The following is a 19,415-nucleotide window of genomic DNA, read 5'->3' as shown; positions in this document are numbered from 1 at the left end:
CAAAACTCTAGGAATTAGGTTTGTAACCCATGAGGATTACAAATCAATTTACAAGTGGTAAAATTCTCAGTAGATGAAAACATAACACACCAAGACATTATTCTTCAAAGGGTGTATGAAATCCTATGTTAGATTGCACCTTGCACAACTCCTATGTAGTTAATGGGAGCTAGATGAGAGTCCAGATAAAAATTATCTTGAAATACAGCATTGCCATGGACTGCAACAGCACAATCTAAACTGTGCATATCACAAGAGCTTTCCTCTGCTTAAAATGAGCATATTTTAAACTGGCACAGTGCAGAGAAAAATTCTGTGAGAGACGAGAAGCAACAGGAGCTCAGAAGAACAGGACTGGTATCTCCCTTGAATCTTTGTCTATCCTTCAAACAAGGCTTTTATAAGACAACTAAAGACTAAAATGGCTTCTCCCTGTACATTCTACATTTAAACTGAAGGATTTTTTTGTAGAGGAATAAAAGAAGATAACCAAAAAAAGCAAATGTCCCCACTTCTCCTTTTAGCAGTGGATTTGACTTGCAAGGGCACTCTGGAAGCCTGATCATCCAACCTCTCAAGCACCGGAACAGCAAATTTAGCTTAACTATCACTCTATCTATGCCCATTTACTATTTATCTGCTAAAAAGAGTATTGGGGGGAAGACAAAGGGAGTAGCAAGAGACTATTAATTAATTCCTAAGTAATAGATGAGAAATTCTCCTTTTCAACAGCAAAGGATCAAGTCAATAAATCTTGTGCATAGTTCTATTAATCTATTAAATCTATTAATCTATTAATCTATTAATAGATACTGCTGTGATCTCCTTGAAAATTCTATTCATGATTATTCTCATTCTTGTTGATTTTCCATCATCCTGAATCACAAAAAGTAATGCTTAGGGTAAATTATGACAAAACATTAGCAAAGATGTGATGTCATTTTTAATCTGTCAATTTTTCAAACTGAAATTCCATGTAATATTATCACCTTGTATTTGATGTGTCTTGTTTTAAACACTTCCTGAAAGTTCCTACTTGCTCATTTTTGTTCTTACTCTTATGCTGGTTTATATTTCTAGCCAGCCTAGAAGCAGTATCAAATTAGCATATCCTTCTAACAGAATATATTTCAGTCAACAAAAGGCTGTTTATAATCCCAAATTCTACAGGTGAAACACTGTATATAGTGTGCAACATCCTTATTTGAAATCTCCCTTCATTCCTTTGAACTGGAAACCTGTTCTGTTCTCTGAGAAGTGTGGTGCTGTTCCCCTGTGCTCTGCTAGATCAGTCTATGTGCCTGTCCCAAAAGGCAGACTGCAAACCAAGAGAGGAAGGTATTTGGTGATGAATGTGCTGGCAAGGCAGGAACATCCATTACGGGAACAGCATCGGCTCCAAGGCTTAACCAATTTACTTTGCAGGATCCCTGCTGTCCAGCTCTGTATGGAAGAAGCTGCCAAAAGTGACCAAAAAGAGCCTGAATCTTGTTTGCTCTGACTTGACCAAACAGAATAAGAGATTCTTCAGTTCTCCAGGAAGAGAAAGGTGACAGTCTTAACATTTCTACATTAAATTAGAGAACTACAGGTGTGTGCAGTGTAGCCAAGCAAAGACAGGAAAATTAAATGGAAATTAAAATAGAAATTGATAATGACACTTCTATGAACATGAAAGGAAGCCCATGAGGGAAATAAAGTCTAAGCAATTACCAGCAAAATTTGTTTATAGCTGATGATACAGACATTACTTAAAACGTATATTTAATTCTTGTCTCTGCAATTGCAAATTATACTAAAAAGGAAACAATTTAACAGTTCTTATCTGTTGAAGGAGGCAAGAAAAGGACTCAGTGAATGTCTCACATCTTCGCTGAGGTTTCTGTTGCTGTGGATGTTCAGGACACAAGGCAGTGCTAGTAACTACTTTTGACAGCACAAATTACATCTTTCACTGACATCCATGGCAAATATGCGTGTTTGCATTAGAAGTTAAATGGCTGGGAAATTTCAGCACATCTGCACCCTAGAAACTAGAAAATCACTCAGGAAAGAGGAGGAGGGGAGGAGAAGGCAGACTGGGCAATAACAAAACCCAGTGAGTCACTGTGAGACATTCACTGAGCAGCAATGAGAAATTCACTCATGACTGCATGCAGAAGGACTGGTGACAGAACACTGAGATCCAGCAGAGGATCCAGTCTGCCGAAGGCAACAAAGCAACCAAGTTCCCAGAGAAAGAGGTCTTCAGCTCCTTCTGGAAGATGAGAACACCAACACAGCTTTTCATTTCCATATGTTTCACATTTCACACATCAGGTAAACTTCACTGGCATTATCCAGCCACTGCCATTAAATCCTGTGCCCAGCAAATCTAAGATGTCATATTTATGACATGTATTAGTACAACCACCTTAACTGATAGTCTAAAGATAAGATCAAGCCACAGCTATCTGACACTGAGCTTCATCCTTAATAGTACTCACAGAGCTAGCCTATACTTGTCATGTGGAATCTAAGCACCCAGCAATAATCTTCAGTAGCACATAAAACACAATTTAAAAAATCACTGTATTACTATCACTGCTATGAAATCATCATTTTGTGGTTTTTGTATGTATTAGATTTTTCTATTGATCATTCAGTGAACTCCATTACAAATGTTACCTGGCAGACAACACTAAGGTAGCACCAACCAATCTCAACTTTCTTATATACTAGAAGTTCTCTGATCTTAAATTACAAGTTCTGATGTGCACAACCACCGCTTAAGACACACATACTTGTATGGAGTCTAAAATTCTTTATTCACCAAAATGGACTAGAAAAGTTAGAAAATAATGGGAAGGAAAAAAGGGAAAGAGAAGGATCGCTGTTTTTCAAGTTTAAAGTATTTCAGATAACCTTAGCAGGAAAAAAGAACATAAACACTTAAATATCCTTTTAAAATTAACTGAAAGGTGACATCAGCTGGTATAACTGACCTGCATGGCTACCTCTCAGACAGAAACTCACCCGAAGCATAGTTCATCCCCTCGTATCATAAACTTGCTGTTAGGTCTCCACCACACCAATTCCTGTCTCCAAACTACATATCTGAATTTTCTTGCACAACTGGAGCTCCCCTAATCAGTATAAGGACAAGGTATTCCTCTCCTTTTCCACTTGCAGGATTCAGACATAAACATGACACTGCCTTTCCCAGAAAGTTCTAATCACAGTATTGGGACATAGACTGCTTTGGCTGGAATATTTTAATTGCATTAAATGTGGATACAAACCATATGGGTATGATTCCTCACATGTATTTTAATGACTCTGCGTGCCTGCATAAAATCTTTAATAAAGAAAATTTAAAGAAGTGAACTCATTATGCTAGCAGGAGAGAAATGGATGGATCTTAAATCACTGAAGGCTCCTATATAAATTTTTGTTTAATTTAAGCAGTCTGGGGGAACAGAGGGAAGCTATTATCGAAATGAGAAAAATTTTCTATACCTCAACACTCCCTCATGTCCCTTAATTCTTTTTTTCACATTACTCAATATACCAAGCTGAATATTTTTTATCAGTTGATGGTTGCTTGAGAACATTTGAGAACTCTGAGTTCACTCTGAATTTCAAGCAAAACTAGAAATTAACAAATTATTTTTGTCAAATTGACTAACACCACAACTCTTAAATCCCTCTAGGTCATGTTTCATTCCGTTTACCTTTTTGGGGTTTTTTGATTAGTGATATCATACTAGATAATATCCTTTTATTCAGTTACTTTGAAGTTTGCTTAGCTCAAAACATTAGCCTAGCCTTTCTCTTTAGGAGTTATTCTCTGCTTATGTCAATTAGGTTTGGGGGATGTAGATTCCACATAAGACATTTCAAAACAACAGGAGGTTTCATCACTAAAATGACTGCTATGAATGAAGCAAAGCTATTTTCAAAGCTTTCCTTCTCCACAAGATTACCAATTCTAATTTTCTGTTCATTTAGTCCTCATTTTTCAAGGATTTCTGTGCAAATTTTTCTGTAATTAATTGACTAGTTAACAGACAATCCAAGTGTCCTTACCGGATAACGCGATTCTGCCCCTCTACTGAGCCTTGTTGAGACATAACTGGAGAGCTCTGGGCGGGTCTGGATTCCCTTCTTACATGAGTGAAAGGGACATAATGAAGTAAGCCCAGTAAAGGAACACAAAGGTCATCAAAGGAGAGGCTGAGAGCACCGGGGCTGTTCCAGCCTGCAAAGAGAAGGCTCAGAGGTGTCTTATCAGGACATACAACTCCCTCACTGGTGGTAATGTAGAGAGGACCTAGCCCGACTCTTGGGGCTGCCCAGGGACAGGGTAAGAGCAAATGGAAACAAATGAAATATTAGAAGTATCACTTCAACATAAGAAAAAAATTGGTGCCCTTAATAATAAGGGAATAGCAGCTTTTTGCCACCTTATCACCAGTCACATCTTGTGGTCTCCTTATTGGTACATACATTGTTTAAATGATCCAGGAAAGCAATTTTAGGGTCACACTGAGAACATCATGGCAAGCAGCGTGGAGTTTACTCTGTGTGATCCATAGTTAATTTTGAGTTTATTAACGAAGCAATAGGAATTTACCAGAATTATGGATCAGCTTCTACTTAAAAGAAGTTATTCTGACAGCAAAGCCACTGACCGCAGTAGTGTAACAGCACTCATGTTAATGGGGTTCTTAATTAATAACATTTATTGAAAATATAAGTAAGGCAAAATAAACATGGTCTTGCAAAGAAACAAGAAACAACATGAATAAGTCACATTCTTTAGGAGGCTCATTATGGAATGGGAGGGTGAAAAGAGACGCATGGGTTGGACAAAGAGGGAGAGAGAGAGAGAATGAACTGAGGTAGCTCCTTCTCTCAAAAATTCCACTCAAAGTAATGCATAACCATTAGCTTTTCCTGCATTAATATACTCAGCTTCCCTACCACTTCATCTTAGGTGGTTCCACTTCTACAGGAATTTTAGGGGACTAAATATCACTCTATTCTAAATTTTTTTAACATATTACCATGGTATAATTTATTATTATAATTATGATTATTATTATTTGTTTTATTCACATTTTCATCCTGCATCTTAGCAAAACCGCTTTGAATAATCTTTATTCAGATTGACCATGTGATGATATTCTTGGAACACTAAATAGATTGGAACATTCTTAGAACACTCCTTGTGTAGCTATGTATTTTGTGACCATGCAGTTACCTATTTTGTATATATGCTATGTTACTTTACATTTTACACCTTTCTGATATTCTTATAGTAAGCCATCCCTAATTCTGGTCATTAGGCCCGATGACTTGAAACATGAATTAAAATACTTACTGAGAAGAATTTGACCAAAGAGGGTCATGTCTTAAGTAGGAGACTACACCAAAAACACTTTAATTCTTTCAGCAAACTCTGAAAGTACTTTTTGCTTCTAGTGTTTTGCAAATGTTTGGTCACAATCTCCCATTTGTCCCAGTGTTCTCATTTCCTTAAAAACTGGCACTACAACCTACAAAAAAAGCCAGTACTGTGGGATCAGGACAGCAACCAGTAACAAGTAAAAGCACCACAACTGTGTATGTGCACGAGTAAGAGTATTCTTGCTCAAAACTGGTAAATTACACAAATATTTGGCTTCTTGCCCAACTGTTCTTAAAACAGTGTTTTGCTGCAAGATCTTTATCAGAGAGTCCTGTAAATTGCAATGTTTTAAAGATAAGGAAATGCATATTCGTGGATGTGTATTCGTTATGCTCAGTCAAGGAAAAGAATTCTCTACTTAGAGAGATCCTTCCTTACACAGCATTCTTTAAATACTGACAGTACCAATCATCTTGAAGAGAGATGATACAGTTTTAAAGAAGGCACAAAAATGTCTTCCTGTGAAGTTGCTACTAACACAGTGCCCTGGATTCAATGACTGCTCTTGGGCAGCAAGAGTACATAGCAAATATCAGCAAGGCTCTTTCAAACTTTTCTTTTTTAGGGGGCTGGAGGTGGGACTTAAACAAGTAAAACAAGCAAAATAGTTTGTAGTTTTAAGTTTTCAGATCACTTCAGTCTAATTCCCTACTCTCATGTTTCTAACGCTTTCTTGCTGCAATTTTCTCTCTTACAAAACAACTTTACTTTCTTAATATATATATATAATTATATATAATATATATACTTCTTCTGGGGTATTACTCTCTAGTCTCTCCAAATCAACAAGGGCCTATGTCCTAATGGGACTATGTCCTTTGAGTGAAAAAATATATTCAAATTCACTTGCAATAGTCAGAAATAGTGTTGCTTCAAAACAGAATGACCTAAGCACAAACTTCCACAAGCAAGCATTTTTCACCAATCCATTTTCCATCATCAACAGGCTGCAACAGATGTCTACTGCACTACTGGAGATTATATCCATGATACATTCCAAAGCAATCCACAGAATGCAGTTTGCAGAATTAGTGTAAGTGATGAGAGTCCAGGACAAGCACAACCTACTGCTGTAGCTTCCAGATGCAAAATTCCGTGGAGATCTAATTATTTCAAATGAGCAAAGAAGGAACAACTTCAAAATGAAGCTAAGATTATAAACTGAATAAGGAAAACAAAGAAGCTGGGGAGGGTTGGTCCTATTGAAAAGTCTATAAATACTCTGCAAAGCACCAAAATACCATGAAACCAATACTTTCAGGAATTTCATTCCAATGCCAAGAAACAGAATGTACTCATTGTGACTAATACATCAAAATACTGAAAATAAATTCTAACAGATTAAAAGGATCTCGTAGCAAGAGAAAGGTATAGTTAAATCATGCCAAACTTAATCAAGCTTAAGAGCAGGGCAGTCTTTGCCCATTATTAATAAGAATGTAAGATGAATAAAGTAGACTGTGAAACTGGAATTTATGGTCAGTACATGTAATACAGTATTTTCTACAAATATATTTTTAATTAAAAATTAAAAGACAGACATTTTTACCATTGCTGCACAAACTTAAGTCTGGTCTTCTGTTGTCTCCCACACACATAGGCTTCAGCAAAATGTTATTAAATGGGGTGAAACCAGAATATAGTTATAAATGCAAAATCAAATCCATGACTTACATGGTTACATTTCTAGGTGGATACATAAAAACATTTTTAAATCTTGATCACTTAATCCTGTGCTTTGTGGTCAGAAAATACTGCCCACCCCTGCCACTCTACTGTCCAGTTATACATGAAAATTGCTGCTCCACAGGGTAAAGCAAGAGACGGGAAAATCGCCACTACTTTCAGGCTTCAGCTGAGCTTTTAAAACACATGGTCAAACACGTTGCCATGGAAATGTTCTGCAAATATATGTAGAATTTCTTAAGATGGAGTCGAATATCCCTTTTTAAAATAAATCTCTCCTACAATTTTAAATATAATTGCTGTATGATGCATTCAAGGGAATGCATCAGCCATTATCTAACGTTTACAACACCTTAAGTGCTAACAGTATCTCCAAATCTATTTTGTGTTCCATATATGAAATTAGGCCAATGTCTTCCTATGTAAAATACCCATATACCTGTTTTCTTTCATGTACTATGACTTTCCTATACATCATCACAACACATTAGCAGATCCACAAGTATTAGTCTTGAAATAAAGTTGACAGCAGATACAAAAAAAAAAAAAAAAGATACATGCTTCAATAAAATTAATCTGGTTTTTAATAACATTCTAAATTTTTAAGATATTAATCTTCTCTTCTACAATCCATTAGTATTAGTATGCGTCACTGAGTGTAATAATTAAAAAGAGGAGAGTTATCTTGCCAAACTTTCACTGTTATGTTTCGTGAGCTATTTTTAAAACTGATTTGAAATGAAGCAAAAAGAAAAAGAATCTACTGCTGCAAAATGAAGCAAGATCTGTGCCTGCAGAATAGCCCTGTCCTGTTACACAATGTGATACGTTGTTTTAAATAACCTGGCACTGTAGGTAAACGGTTGCCTTATACTGCATTTCATATGACAAACAAACACAATCACAATAGCTTTTGTGTGTCATGTAAAGATAAAGCAAAATAAAAATGCAATACAATCTTGTCATTTTACTTTACAGCAAAGGGATAACCTTTCATCATTAATCAGTTAAAAGAAAACATATTCACAATAAAACAGGTTGAAAATAAATAGAGAATAGCCTTACATTTTTCAAATATAAATGAGCACATTACAATTCCAAGATATACATTGCTCTGCTTATGTAAACAGTCTACCCTATAAATCCTGTGGCAAATCCAACATGAAGCAATTACACAGACAAAGAGATTGCAAATGACCTAAAACTGTAAAACAAACCCTGTGTTAGAAATATTAGTATAAATCATGAGGTCGTACCTGATGACTTAAGGACTGTAATGTCTCACCGGTTCCAAGCTGCATGACCTTTCTATTTCCAGAGACCCCCAAAAATTGCATTTCCTGTCTTATCAAAGTACATCACAGACCTATCTATCTTTCAAAATCTTCTGGGCTAGTGAAGAAAGCATTAACAGCCATTCTGTCCGTCAGTAAGTGCTGGAGTCATTACCCTCAAGATATCAGATCTTAAATATAGTTTCCTCGGTGCGATTACAGACATCCAGCAGTCGAGGAGGCTGACACAGCTATATCACTGATGCTGCTAATGCCATCTGAAAACAGTAAGCTTACTGCTTAAAGCAATCCTGCATCGTCCAAACAGAACAAGCCACATCCTTCAACTCCTCACTCGCGTTTTTTATAAAACCTAGCACTGCCATTATAGATTTTGTTTTCATCTCTGGTCAGCTAAAGGAGAAATTAGATATTATGTAACCAGCTTTGCATTAACGAAAGAAAAACGGCAGATGAAGTGACATATCGAGGTTATCAGATTTTGCTTGCATGACCACTCCTCAGCAAGCACAGTCACCATTCACGAGAAGCATCACAATCTGATCTAAAGGAAAATCATCAGAAATAAATTATAAACAACTCACAGGCAGCAAGGTATCTTAATTCCTCTGTGATGCTGAAACAGCTATTTTTATGAAGCCTTATGAATCCTAGTCCCTATTGAAATAAAAGCATCACTTGCCTAGTATTTTAGTGTCTATTTTTAATAAATTGCATGATCACTGCATTGTTTCCATTACTCCCTGCTAGCAGCCAGAAAACAGCATGACTTGAAAATGTGCCAGTGTTATGACAGCAAAAATGTGGTTTGATATCAAACAAAACAATCATGCATGAATTTCTTCTGATACGAGAGACCTTTTAAGCAAACAATGTACAGCAACCTCCTTAATAATTTTTAAATTATTAGGACTACAAAGTAATAACTGGATTTTTTTTATTAAAACACAAAGTGAATTACACAAAGTGAAATTTCCTAGTGGAATATATTCTTATAGACCATTATTTATATTTACTGTTGCTAGTATTATGGCAGCAATCATGCAAACAAAAAAAAAAAAAAAAAACACTTCACAGACCAAAGATGAAACAGTGCCACCAAACTGGTAAAAGCATCATTTTGCAATTTCTCTAAATTCCAGATCCATAGAACAATTATTTGTGTTCACTTAGTGAGATACTAATTTTGAGGCATCCAGTTCATCTGGTTAAATACACAGGAATTTTCTCTCAAGACATACTGAAACACTTTGCTACCAATTGAATTTTACTGACAAATAAAACTTGGAAGAAAAAACTTTACCCTAATTTAACTTCAGCTTGCTTCAAGTGTTATTCAAATTAATTTGGACGTCCTTCTTTACTTCAAAATATAAGCAGAAGCTGAAAGTAGAAGCAAGTAGTTCTAAATTAATTCACCCAGATCCCATCCTGTTAGTTTAACATTATTATTATACAGTTGTAGTAATCGCTCCTTTGTGTAACTGAAGAGTTAATCAAATTTAGCTTACAGTCATTCACATTATGGCATTGATAAAAGCAAACTGGTCTCATCCCTTAATACCATATATTTCCCTTTAGAGGGAGAAGCTACCTGCTGCCATTTTTAACTGGTTTTACTTTATCCAGTGTGCAACTGCCTCAACATAAGGATGCTACATCTCCAGGGAAAGGGAACTGTCAGCCACACAGGGTACAGGGTGTCCAGTGAAGTGTCCAGCAGCCTGGCAGAGCCAGTCAGTGAAGCTTTGAAGGGCAGCAGAGAACCAGATAAGGCCCAACTTGATGCTGCTTTTTATGTTCTCTGAGAGTTAATCCTGATGTCCAACAACCTGACGCTGTCTTTTTACTGCTGCTGGCAGTGGCAGTCAGGGAGGCACTTCTGAACACTGGGCATGTTCTCAAATGCCACTTTTCAACATGCTCCAGATTAACTCATTGATTCACTTTCAAACCAGAAAATATTACTAAATCTATGCACACAAAAATAAATGCATATGCAGAAGAAGACAAAAAGGCCCTTCAAAAAACAAACAGCAATTTAGCGATGAAAGGAGAAAACAGCTTTCCTGGCATCAGTATGGAATAGGAATATCTCCAACAGTAACATTCTTATTTCCAAAGGTAATTTGCAAAAATAATAATACACCAGCACTATATATTAAGTTACTTTTTCCTGTACAAACCCTGAGTTCTGAATTCATTCTGTCCAGTATCTACTCACAACTATGTAAGGGAGTACAACCCCACATCTCTAAGTTGCCACTTCCAAGTCCCCAAAAGCTTCTTGCTAGGATACAAAGGCCAGGAAGATGGTAAGAAGTGATATAAAAATGTAGACTGCCAACAACCTTTCATAAATATTATGTAGGCTCTCCCTGTGCAAATCCTGTACTGCATGATGATCCCCACTCAGAGAGTGAAAAACTGCAGCTAGGGGCCCTCCCCACTGCTGTCAAACACATCACTTCAGAGCTTCTGCCCACAAAGGGTACATGGTCTCTCCTCCAGCTGGACACCTGAAGAGTTCAAGAACTAGCAGAACACAAGGTAGAAGACTGTTTTCCTGAGTTTGGTTAAGATCTCAGTACAAATTACAAGTGCACCCAGAAATATAATATTATTTCTTTGTGCACATTATCCCAGCTAAAGGAATACTTTCGTTGAACTTATTCCATGCTCTTCCTCATGTCAATACCATTACTTTTTTGCAGAAGTGAAAATTTTAACATTTCATTAACAATGTTAAAGCAGAGGCAGGGTATAAATACAGTAACATTTTTAAATATATAGCTATTTATTCTGAGATGCTAAAGCAAAAGTCGTGTAACCCATCCCCTTTAGATTATCAAAAAGTACCACTTTATGTCATACAAAAAATCACTCACAAATATAGTTTGATTTTATTTCATTCTTCTTCATAGGACAAAAAGAAAGAAAAGTCATTTCTTGTGAATTATGCAAGGTGAGATCATTCTCACTTTGAATCCACCACAAATCAGTTTCATATCAAATAGAGCTGACCTAAGCAGTGAGGGAGCAAGCAACAGAAGCTCTGTCACTCAGCTTTTCAAATTAAGTGTAAGCTGTGTTTGCTAGTACTGATGATCATGATAAAGAACATTTGAAATTAGTGCAAGATATTGGAGACTGTGAAAGGTGAAATTATGTAGTGCTGCACCAAAAGAGCTAGAAGAACAATACAAATGCATATTTCTCAGCCATCATTTGCAGGACCAGTTTTACTACATATTTTTATAAATCACCAGAGCATAGGATGAATTACAGCCAAAAAATCATAGTTTAGAAATTTCTGATTTGGGAAAGCACTGCTAATATATATGAAGACTGGAACAGTACCAGGAAGACATGGATTACCTCTAGGACCACAAGAATAAAAACTGAGGTAAAATTTAACAGCAAAATGAAAATATGTGAACTTGTTGATTATTAAGTTTCTGCTGAAAATTGAGACCTCAGCAGCTGAAAATTACAGTGGATGAAATTTTCGGTACAAAGCAGATCACAAATAATTACGAGCTATCAAAATGTCCCTATGGAATGATATGAAATTTTTAATTTATCAGGTAATATATTTCTAGTACATAGATATCAACATTAATGCAGTAATTAATTATATTAAAATTCTATTGTTCTTATTTTGATCATCTATTGTCTGGAAGAGAAAGATTTCCACAATGGTCTGGGAAAATTTGAGGAGAAACTGAAAACATTTGCTTTGTTTAGCTTAACATAAAAAAAACTAAAAGAGAGATCTGCATAGGTGTGTCAAGAAAGAAGGGCCAAGGAAAAAGAAACTCAGGTATAGATTTGTAACAAGCACAAATCCATAGTACATCATCAATAATTTCAGGTGGCTTAACTATCAGAGGCTGGAGGCCTGAAAGTGGAGGAAATCAAAACACACAAAAATGTATCTTGCACACCTCTATTTCTAAAAGATATGAAAACACTGACAAAAGAAAAAAGCAGAAATTTAAGTTTCAGCAGAATTGATATCAAGGACAGAACCTAAAGGAAAATGCACAGATTGCAATGAGACCCAACACTGATTGGTTTGGAAACCTGAATTAAAAAAAAAAAAAGAAAGGCATGATAACAGTTGGTTTCTCATGTACTAAAGACACCAAAGTTTCATCTCAATACATAGGATGGTATTAATGATATAAAAAGCACAGCAATTTCTCTTAACCAAAATAAATTAAAAAATCCAAGTTTTAGCTGATTGCTCAGATCAGGTTAAAAATTTATCTTTGTAGTTGAGTGGAGTAAGCTGAAAAGTAATTAATGATAGCCATTCTCCTTTAATCCTGATGAGAGGACTATTTCTATTACCTTTTTTAGTCTACATATGTCTCTCCTATTCAATTTTCCCATTATATTACTGGGGTTTGGATAAAGTATTAATATCCTTCTTTAGGGAAAAAGGAAGATCATTAGGAAATTGAAGTTTATTTTTATTAACTCAGTTTAAACTTGTTTTATTTTATGGACATCTCAAATGAGATACTGCCCAAAGACTCTCCTGGGATTATGTCAGCAGGCATTATATAAGTCTAATCAGCTCATCTGTGGACAACCATGACTGTGGCTAAGGAAACTCAAAACATTTGTAAAAGAAAATAAGAAACAAGTACAGGCAGACCTGAACCATGGATGCATAGTCAAAATTGGCAAATTAACTGCCTGGTTCCAAATCTGCCTAGCAGATAATGCAGCTGTATTAAAACCTGCCTTCCCAAATACCCCACTGGGTAGTATGGCTGAATCCTAAATTTAAAACCCAAGCCTGTACCTCTGGCCAGCCCTTGATGATCCAGATCACTACATTGCATATTATTGACAAATTGGAATAAATTTAGAAAAAACAGCTTCAAACCAAGATTTCTTTCCAACATTTTACCTTCAAAAACTATTTTAAAATGTCTGGCATCACATTTCCCAGAAGATAATGTAGGAGAAGGCTGACATCTCCTTTCTCTCAGACTGCTGAGGAGCAATCTTATAATGTATATAACAGATGGTTGCTTACACTTGTTCTTGGAAAAATACAGAAAATAAAGAATACAGATCTCAAAGCTTGCAATCATGCATTTATTTTCTAAGCAAAATTATATTTATATAAATCGTGTATTCTAGAAAATTTTCTGTAAAATCAGACTGAAATGGCAAATTTTAAGTGTGTGAATAGAAGGTGAATAGGTTCTATCTAAAACAACCATGCCTTCCTTTTCTGATTAAAAAGAAAGCGAAGCTTTCCACGTTTTAAGCATCTCACCAGTATGGTAACTTGTGCCATAGCCTGGGAAAACCCTTCTACTTTTATTAACTCACTAAGGACATGGCTGACCAAGGGCCTAAATTGCAACTACTGGGGATGCTAGAACTGATTATGGGAAAACACTTTCCCTTCCTCAAAAAGATGATGATGGAATTTGGACTCAATGTTGTATAGCACAAGAGAAATCTACTTTCCTGGTAACAAAGAAATACCAATTTAATTAAACGGGCTGGAACTCATTAGCAAAGCAAGTTCTAACAGCCTTCCCACAGAAGGAGCAGCAGGAGAGGCTATGTTGCTCTGGGTGTCTCTCAAATATTACACAATTCTGAAGTTGCAGCCTAGTTACATTACACACCTCATATGTTTGTTTCTTTTGATCCTTTTTCATCTCCCCCTTGTGCCTGAAGAGGAAGAAAAACTCCTTTTGCCTAAGAAAAAATTGTCAGCTCACTAATCCTAGCTCCTTATCTGCCTCAGAATAGATCTGACTTTTCTAAATATTTTGCATTAAAAAGTTCTCTTTCAAAGAAGAGAAATGTTAAATTTTGACATATGATTACCATTATCCTCTCTGCTAGCAGAAAATGATGGCAAAATGCCAACTTGCTTGTCTGCTACAGATAAGACATTTCCAAGCTTCCATCCTTCCCTTCAGAGAAAACAGAAGGGGAAGACCAGCCAGGAGAAAGCCTACCCTGTCAGCTGATCAAGAAATAAAATTAATATTCTCCTAGAAGAAATCATTTTCCTCCGAGCCTGAGGTAAATGATATGCCTTACCATATGTTATGATGGTCCTTTCAAGAATGACAAATTTGATGAATTTTTCCTGGATGGTCTTTCTCTCATCCAATCTCTTCTCATCACCTCCAGCTTCTGCTGCAGGCAAACTCTCAAGAGGCATAAATCAGCATAGCATCACCAAATTATATAACTTCTATCCCCTGGGGATTTAGCCCCTTCTATTTCAGACTAAGCAAAAAGAAAAGTGCCTGTGCATTCTTCAATAATCTTTTTGATTTGTGTAGAGCTTAAGAGAATTACCCTGACACACTGCTGAGCCATGGCAGCAGCACACCCATCGTGAGCTGGGAACCCAGACGTTTTTTTAAAGGAAGAGCTCTATAAAGGTTACGCCCAACTACAACATATTCTAAATCAGAAAAAAAACTCTGCTTCAGTTCAAACAAGAGGAAAAAAGGCACAGAACAGGTTCAACATAGTTTCTTCTCTCTTTAAAAAAATTTTGACATAATTTGAATACAAATTCAGCTTTGCACTACTCATTAGTTCACTTATACTTCTAGGCAATCAAAATGTCTGAATATCTTTGCCAAACCCCAGATACCAGATTATTTGCACATCATTTTTACATCATAGTCCTTTGAAAGTTTTACTTTATCTATAAAATATAGATACAAATACAGATATTTTAAAAACTCATCTATCAACACACAGATTTCAAAAATTCTCATTTGCTGTAAAGTATACTGATTCTAAAGAGAATGACAATAAATAAAGACTGATTTTAGACAATATTCCTCAGTCAAAGCTCATCCAAAAGAAAATTGCTGGATATATCAGTTAGCCCCAAAACTTCCAGGCTGTTTTAACTGTTTATTTCAGCCATGTGAAACAAGTGAGTTTGTATGCTTAAATATCAGAGCACAAACCTAATACTGGTCCTATGTAAAATACCCTCTTTTGGAATCTTAAAAGACTAATGTGGGATGAGAATTGCAAGGATTGGGAGGCAAGGTCACTGCTTTGAAAGAAGGTAATGGGAGAAAGGAGCTATTACTAGAGTATCATTTAGGATTAGGTTAGTCTTGACAAAAAACCATACAACAGGAAAATGAAAGACAGCAAAAAATGCTTTATGAGTGCAATTTATCACATAAATATGTAGTTTATCAGAAAGATTAGTACCTAATTTTATCACGCTTACAGCTACCAAAAAAAAAATTAACAAGTAGTTTATTCCAAAATCAATTCCAAAATGTGATCTCTGAAACAAACATTTGCATTCTCACAAAGTTAACAAAGGATTTCCCATGGAGATTAAACAAGCTAGGATTAACTGCACCAGATCTACTTTGCCATCTTTTCTCTTCGAGGGGACACAGAAAAGCTGTTCAAGCAGCACACACTTCACTAACAGCTAAACTTCTTATTTATGATGGTGCAAAGTGAGGCATCCCCAGCCTAAACAGGCACCGGGCTGGGGGCAGCCCTCTTCTGGTTTATGTAAGAAGAAAGAAAGGAGAGAAGAATAGCCCCCCCCAAAACTAGAAGCAGGGCATAAAGCTGATGTTGAGCTATTCTGTAATAAACTATGAAGTCAGAGACACAAACTATCTAAACAAGACAAATTCATAGATTTTTTTTATAAAAACAGGAGAAAACGTATCATTTCCAGGGACAATTCAAAACGTTTTAAATTGCCCATATGGGTTTTTTTTAATATTTAAAACCAAATTTTATGCTCAATAGCACAAGGACAGAGATAAAAATGTTAAGACCTCAAGGAAAAAAAAAAGCCAATGATTGCTTCAAAGATAGAAAATTGGGACAAAACGGTCATTGGAACATACAGAGTCTCCCACAGGAGCTTAAAAAGTCAGACATTGCCTGCTTTTCCATTTAAACTGCCTTTCAGCCACCTACTTAGGTAGAAGACATTGGTGAAAGTGTAAAGGTGTAGAGGACAATGAAAGATAAAAGAATACTAAAATGAAGAATATGTAAAACTTAGATGCATTCCCATCATGGAGACTTTCCTGCTTTTGAAGGGGAGTTGGGGCTTTCATTGCTGCCTGTCTTATGATGATAAGCAGCAGTTAAAACAAAGCAAAAACGTCCACTCCTGTGGACAGCAGTCATTTTCTTTTCAGTGTTTACACATACACCATACATATAGACATGAGGAAAGCATATCACTTGTCATCCTAAACTATCACATGAACCTGGACAGCATAACAGATTTTTTCTGAATTACACACAAAAATAGAGCTACTGTTTGAGAGTCCAAAACCTAAATGATCAGATCTATCATGACTAAATAAACTCAGGCTAAAAAACCTTCCCCTTTGTCCTGAAAGAGAAAGCCAGCGGCTTTTCTTTTTCCTCTCCCTCCATCAGGAAGAAAAACAGTGCTGGGACCAGCTCCCCAGAGGGTGAGGATGGCAGACACAAAGTTCCCAACTTAGACAATTCTTTCCTTCTCTCACCTGCACCCCATGAACATCAGTGGAACCACACACATCCACCACCAGCACAGCCCTGTTTCAGGCCCTCCTGCTCTCTTAAAGTCTTACTGTTTTCAGAGTTGATGAGAAAAAAAAAGTCAGATGAGTCTGGAAGCAAATAACAAGGCTAGGTGAGAAAGAAAATCTCTCCTACTCAACACCCTTTCTTAGGATTCTTCTTAAATTACAACTGTGAGCCATTTCCCCAGAAATTTCAGAGAAAAGGGCAAGGGCATTCTCCTCACAAAACAGCTGTCCAGCAGTCTCCTCCTCAGAAGCACACGGCTTCACTTCTCACAAGCCACACGGCTTCAGCCTGTGCTGTCTCCAGTGTCCTGAAAGACATCACATATGTTCTTGAACTAAAACCTGATCACTGGGTTCTCAGACCAGACTCAGGAACAAAATGAAGGCCTGGAGAAACATTGAAGTATTGATAAAAAGATTCAGAAAAAAAAATGTTTCCAAATTTGACACAAAAATGTTGTGCTGCTTCCTCTTTGTAGAAGAAATTTGACATTTAATACCATGAAATTCATGATAGGATATGGTTAAAAACTGACTTTGAAATATGTCACCTGTAGAACGTCTCACACAGGAAACAGTGCTACCTTTGCTATGGTGCTTTCAAAACTCAGCTGGATAAAATGCTGTAAATCTCCTGCATAGATTCTGTTATCAATGCACTAAAAAATTCTGCTTAGTGTCACACTTCATGGCTTGTTTAGTTGCACCGTGCCATATACTGAAGTCACAAATACCAGATAACTTAAATACCTCACATGAACATGAGACCACATCCCTGCAACTGAGCACATTCTGTGATTCTGTCATCACTGTTAATGACACCAACCCAGACAACTCTTTAAGTTATTTTGGTCCATGGGTTGGCTTAAGATGAAGAGTCTTTTAAGTAAAAAGAATAAATGTAGTTTACTATGACAAAACTTGTGGGAAACTGAAGCAAGTTTTAACTGCCAGCTGCTTGCAACTTTGTAATGAGGTAACACCACGGAGCCATCATTTGCAGTTGCAGTGGAATTGCAATTGTCAAGCTTGATTTCAGTTTACATTCTAATGGATGACCTCCAAGTCCTGGATTCCCTTCTACTTTTATTATGCAAAAACAAAAGGTAATGAAATTACAGAACATGTTACAGAGCACATTAAGTTGAAGAATTTTCAGATAAATTACTAAAAGTTAAGATTTTCTGAAGTGAAGCAGAAGATATTTTAAAAAAATACATTAAGATTTCAGTTAGTTTTAAATAACCGGAATTCTGACTTCATTAAGTATATGTAAGGACTAATATTTTTGTTAGTTCCCCAAAACCTATTTTTCAGTTAGTTCTTGACTACCTTTCAATGTAATACATTGCACCAAAAAATCTACCTCAAATATAATCCAAGAACATCTGTTATTTCAATAGTCTGGCTATTCTCAAATTCCTATATAGTACTTACTTTTCATAGTACTATCATTATACATAATGATTCACTTCAAGTCACCAACCCAATTTTTGTCTTCAAGGATGAATTCTACAATTTAACATGTTTTGTTGTGTGCCAGATTAAAGGAGAATAGTATACAAAAGGAGAACCATGAAAAGAATAATTCAAATGTGGCACTTGACACATACTACTAGTAAAAGTTTTGAATATTTTAACTATCTACAGTGTTTTGCTGTGGCTGGCCAGAAGTAATGTAAATCTTAAATGCAGCCTTCTTCCTACACTACAAAGAAAACAAACTTACTCTGAAAACAAACATGTGGCAGTCAGCACCCACTTATTAGCAAGGTGAACAGAGACTTCAATCTATTATTTCATAAATTCCTCCCATCACTAAAGTTCTTATTCATACAACACATACAAAAACCAAGTTTACCATAACTCAGTTTAAATATTACAGCTGTAACATGAATCACTATAAATAACTCATCCAAGAAATTAATTAGCAACAAAAGATTTAAAAATTCACTCAATGATAACAGGAGAAGTATTTAAAATAAATGCAATAGAAATAATTCATACTAATTTAAAAGATAGTACTGAGCATTATAAGCCAAGAAGAGCAGTTCAGATCATGTCATAAAAAGAAAATTCTCATAAATGTTTTATTTTTTTTAAATTACTTTCTTACCTCACTTAGCCTCCAGCAGTCGATAGCCCATAGGCTTATCTATAGCCTATTCTAACTTCAGAAACTACTCAATCACTTGCCAAGGAAAAGAAAACTAGGAAAGCAAGGGAAACCAAATCAGAGCTTGAATTTAAGGTACTATTGTATCTGGGCCTGTTGTCTCTTTCTCACCCTGAAAACCAAAATATGTCTTCCACTATCAGGAAAAACAGAATTAGTCTAACTAGAATAAAGGAGCTCTCTACTCAAACAGATGCTCCATATACTCACTTTATTACCTCTCCCAT

At 36.1% G+C, this 19,415-nt stretch overlaps 1 protein-coding gene across 3 annotated transcripts in view; it reads right to left on the bottom strand.

The window, feature by feature from the left end:
• Positions 1–19,415, bottom strand: part of SLC4A10 (solute carrier family 4 member 10) — a gene marked incomplete at both ends in the record, with an annotated part of 144,247 nt that overhangs the window by 102,134 nt on the left and 22,698 nt on the right. Inside the window, one exon of one of the 3 annotated variants that reach the window (XM_084209232.1) lies at positions 8,395–8,475. The exons of the other annotated variants lie outside the window; for them this stretch is intronic. Within the exon in view, the coding sequence (XP_084065358.1) occupies positions 8,395–8,475 (81 nt within the window). Of the gene's footprint in view, positions 1–8,394; positions 8,476–19,415 lie in introns of those variants that run through there. 3 annotated transcript variants of the gene reach the window in all.

Source organism: Fringilla coelebs, assembly GCF_963513975.1.
Source record: "Fringilla coelebs genome assembly, chromosome: 7".
In the NCBI taxonomy this organism is placed as follows: domain Eukaryota; kingdom Metazoa; phylum Chordata; class Aves; order Passeriformes; family Fringillidae; genus Fringilla; species Fringilla coelebs.
This window is presented reverse-complemented; position numbering and strand designations above follow the sequence as displayed.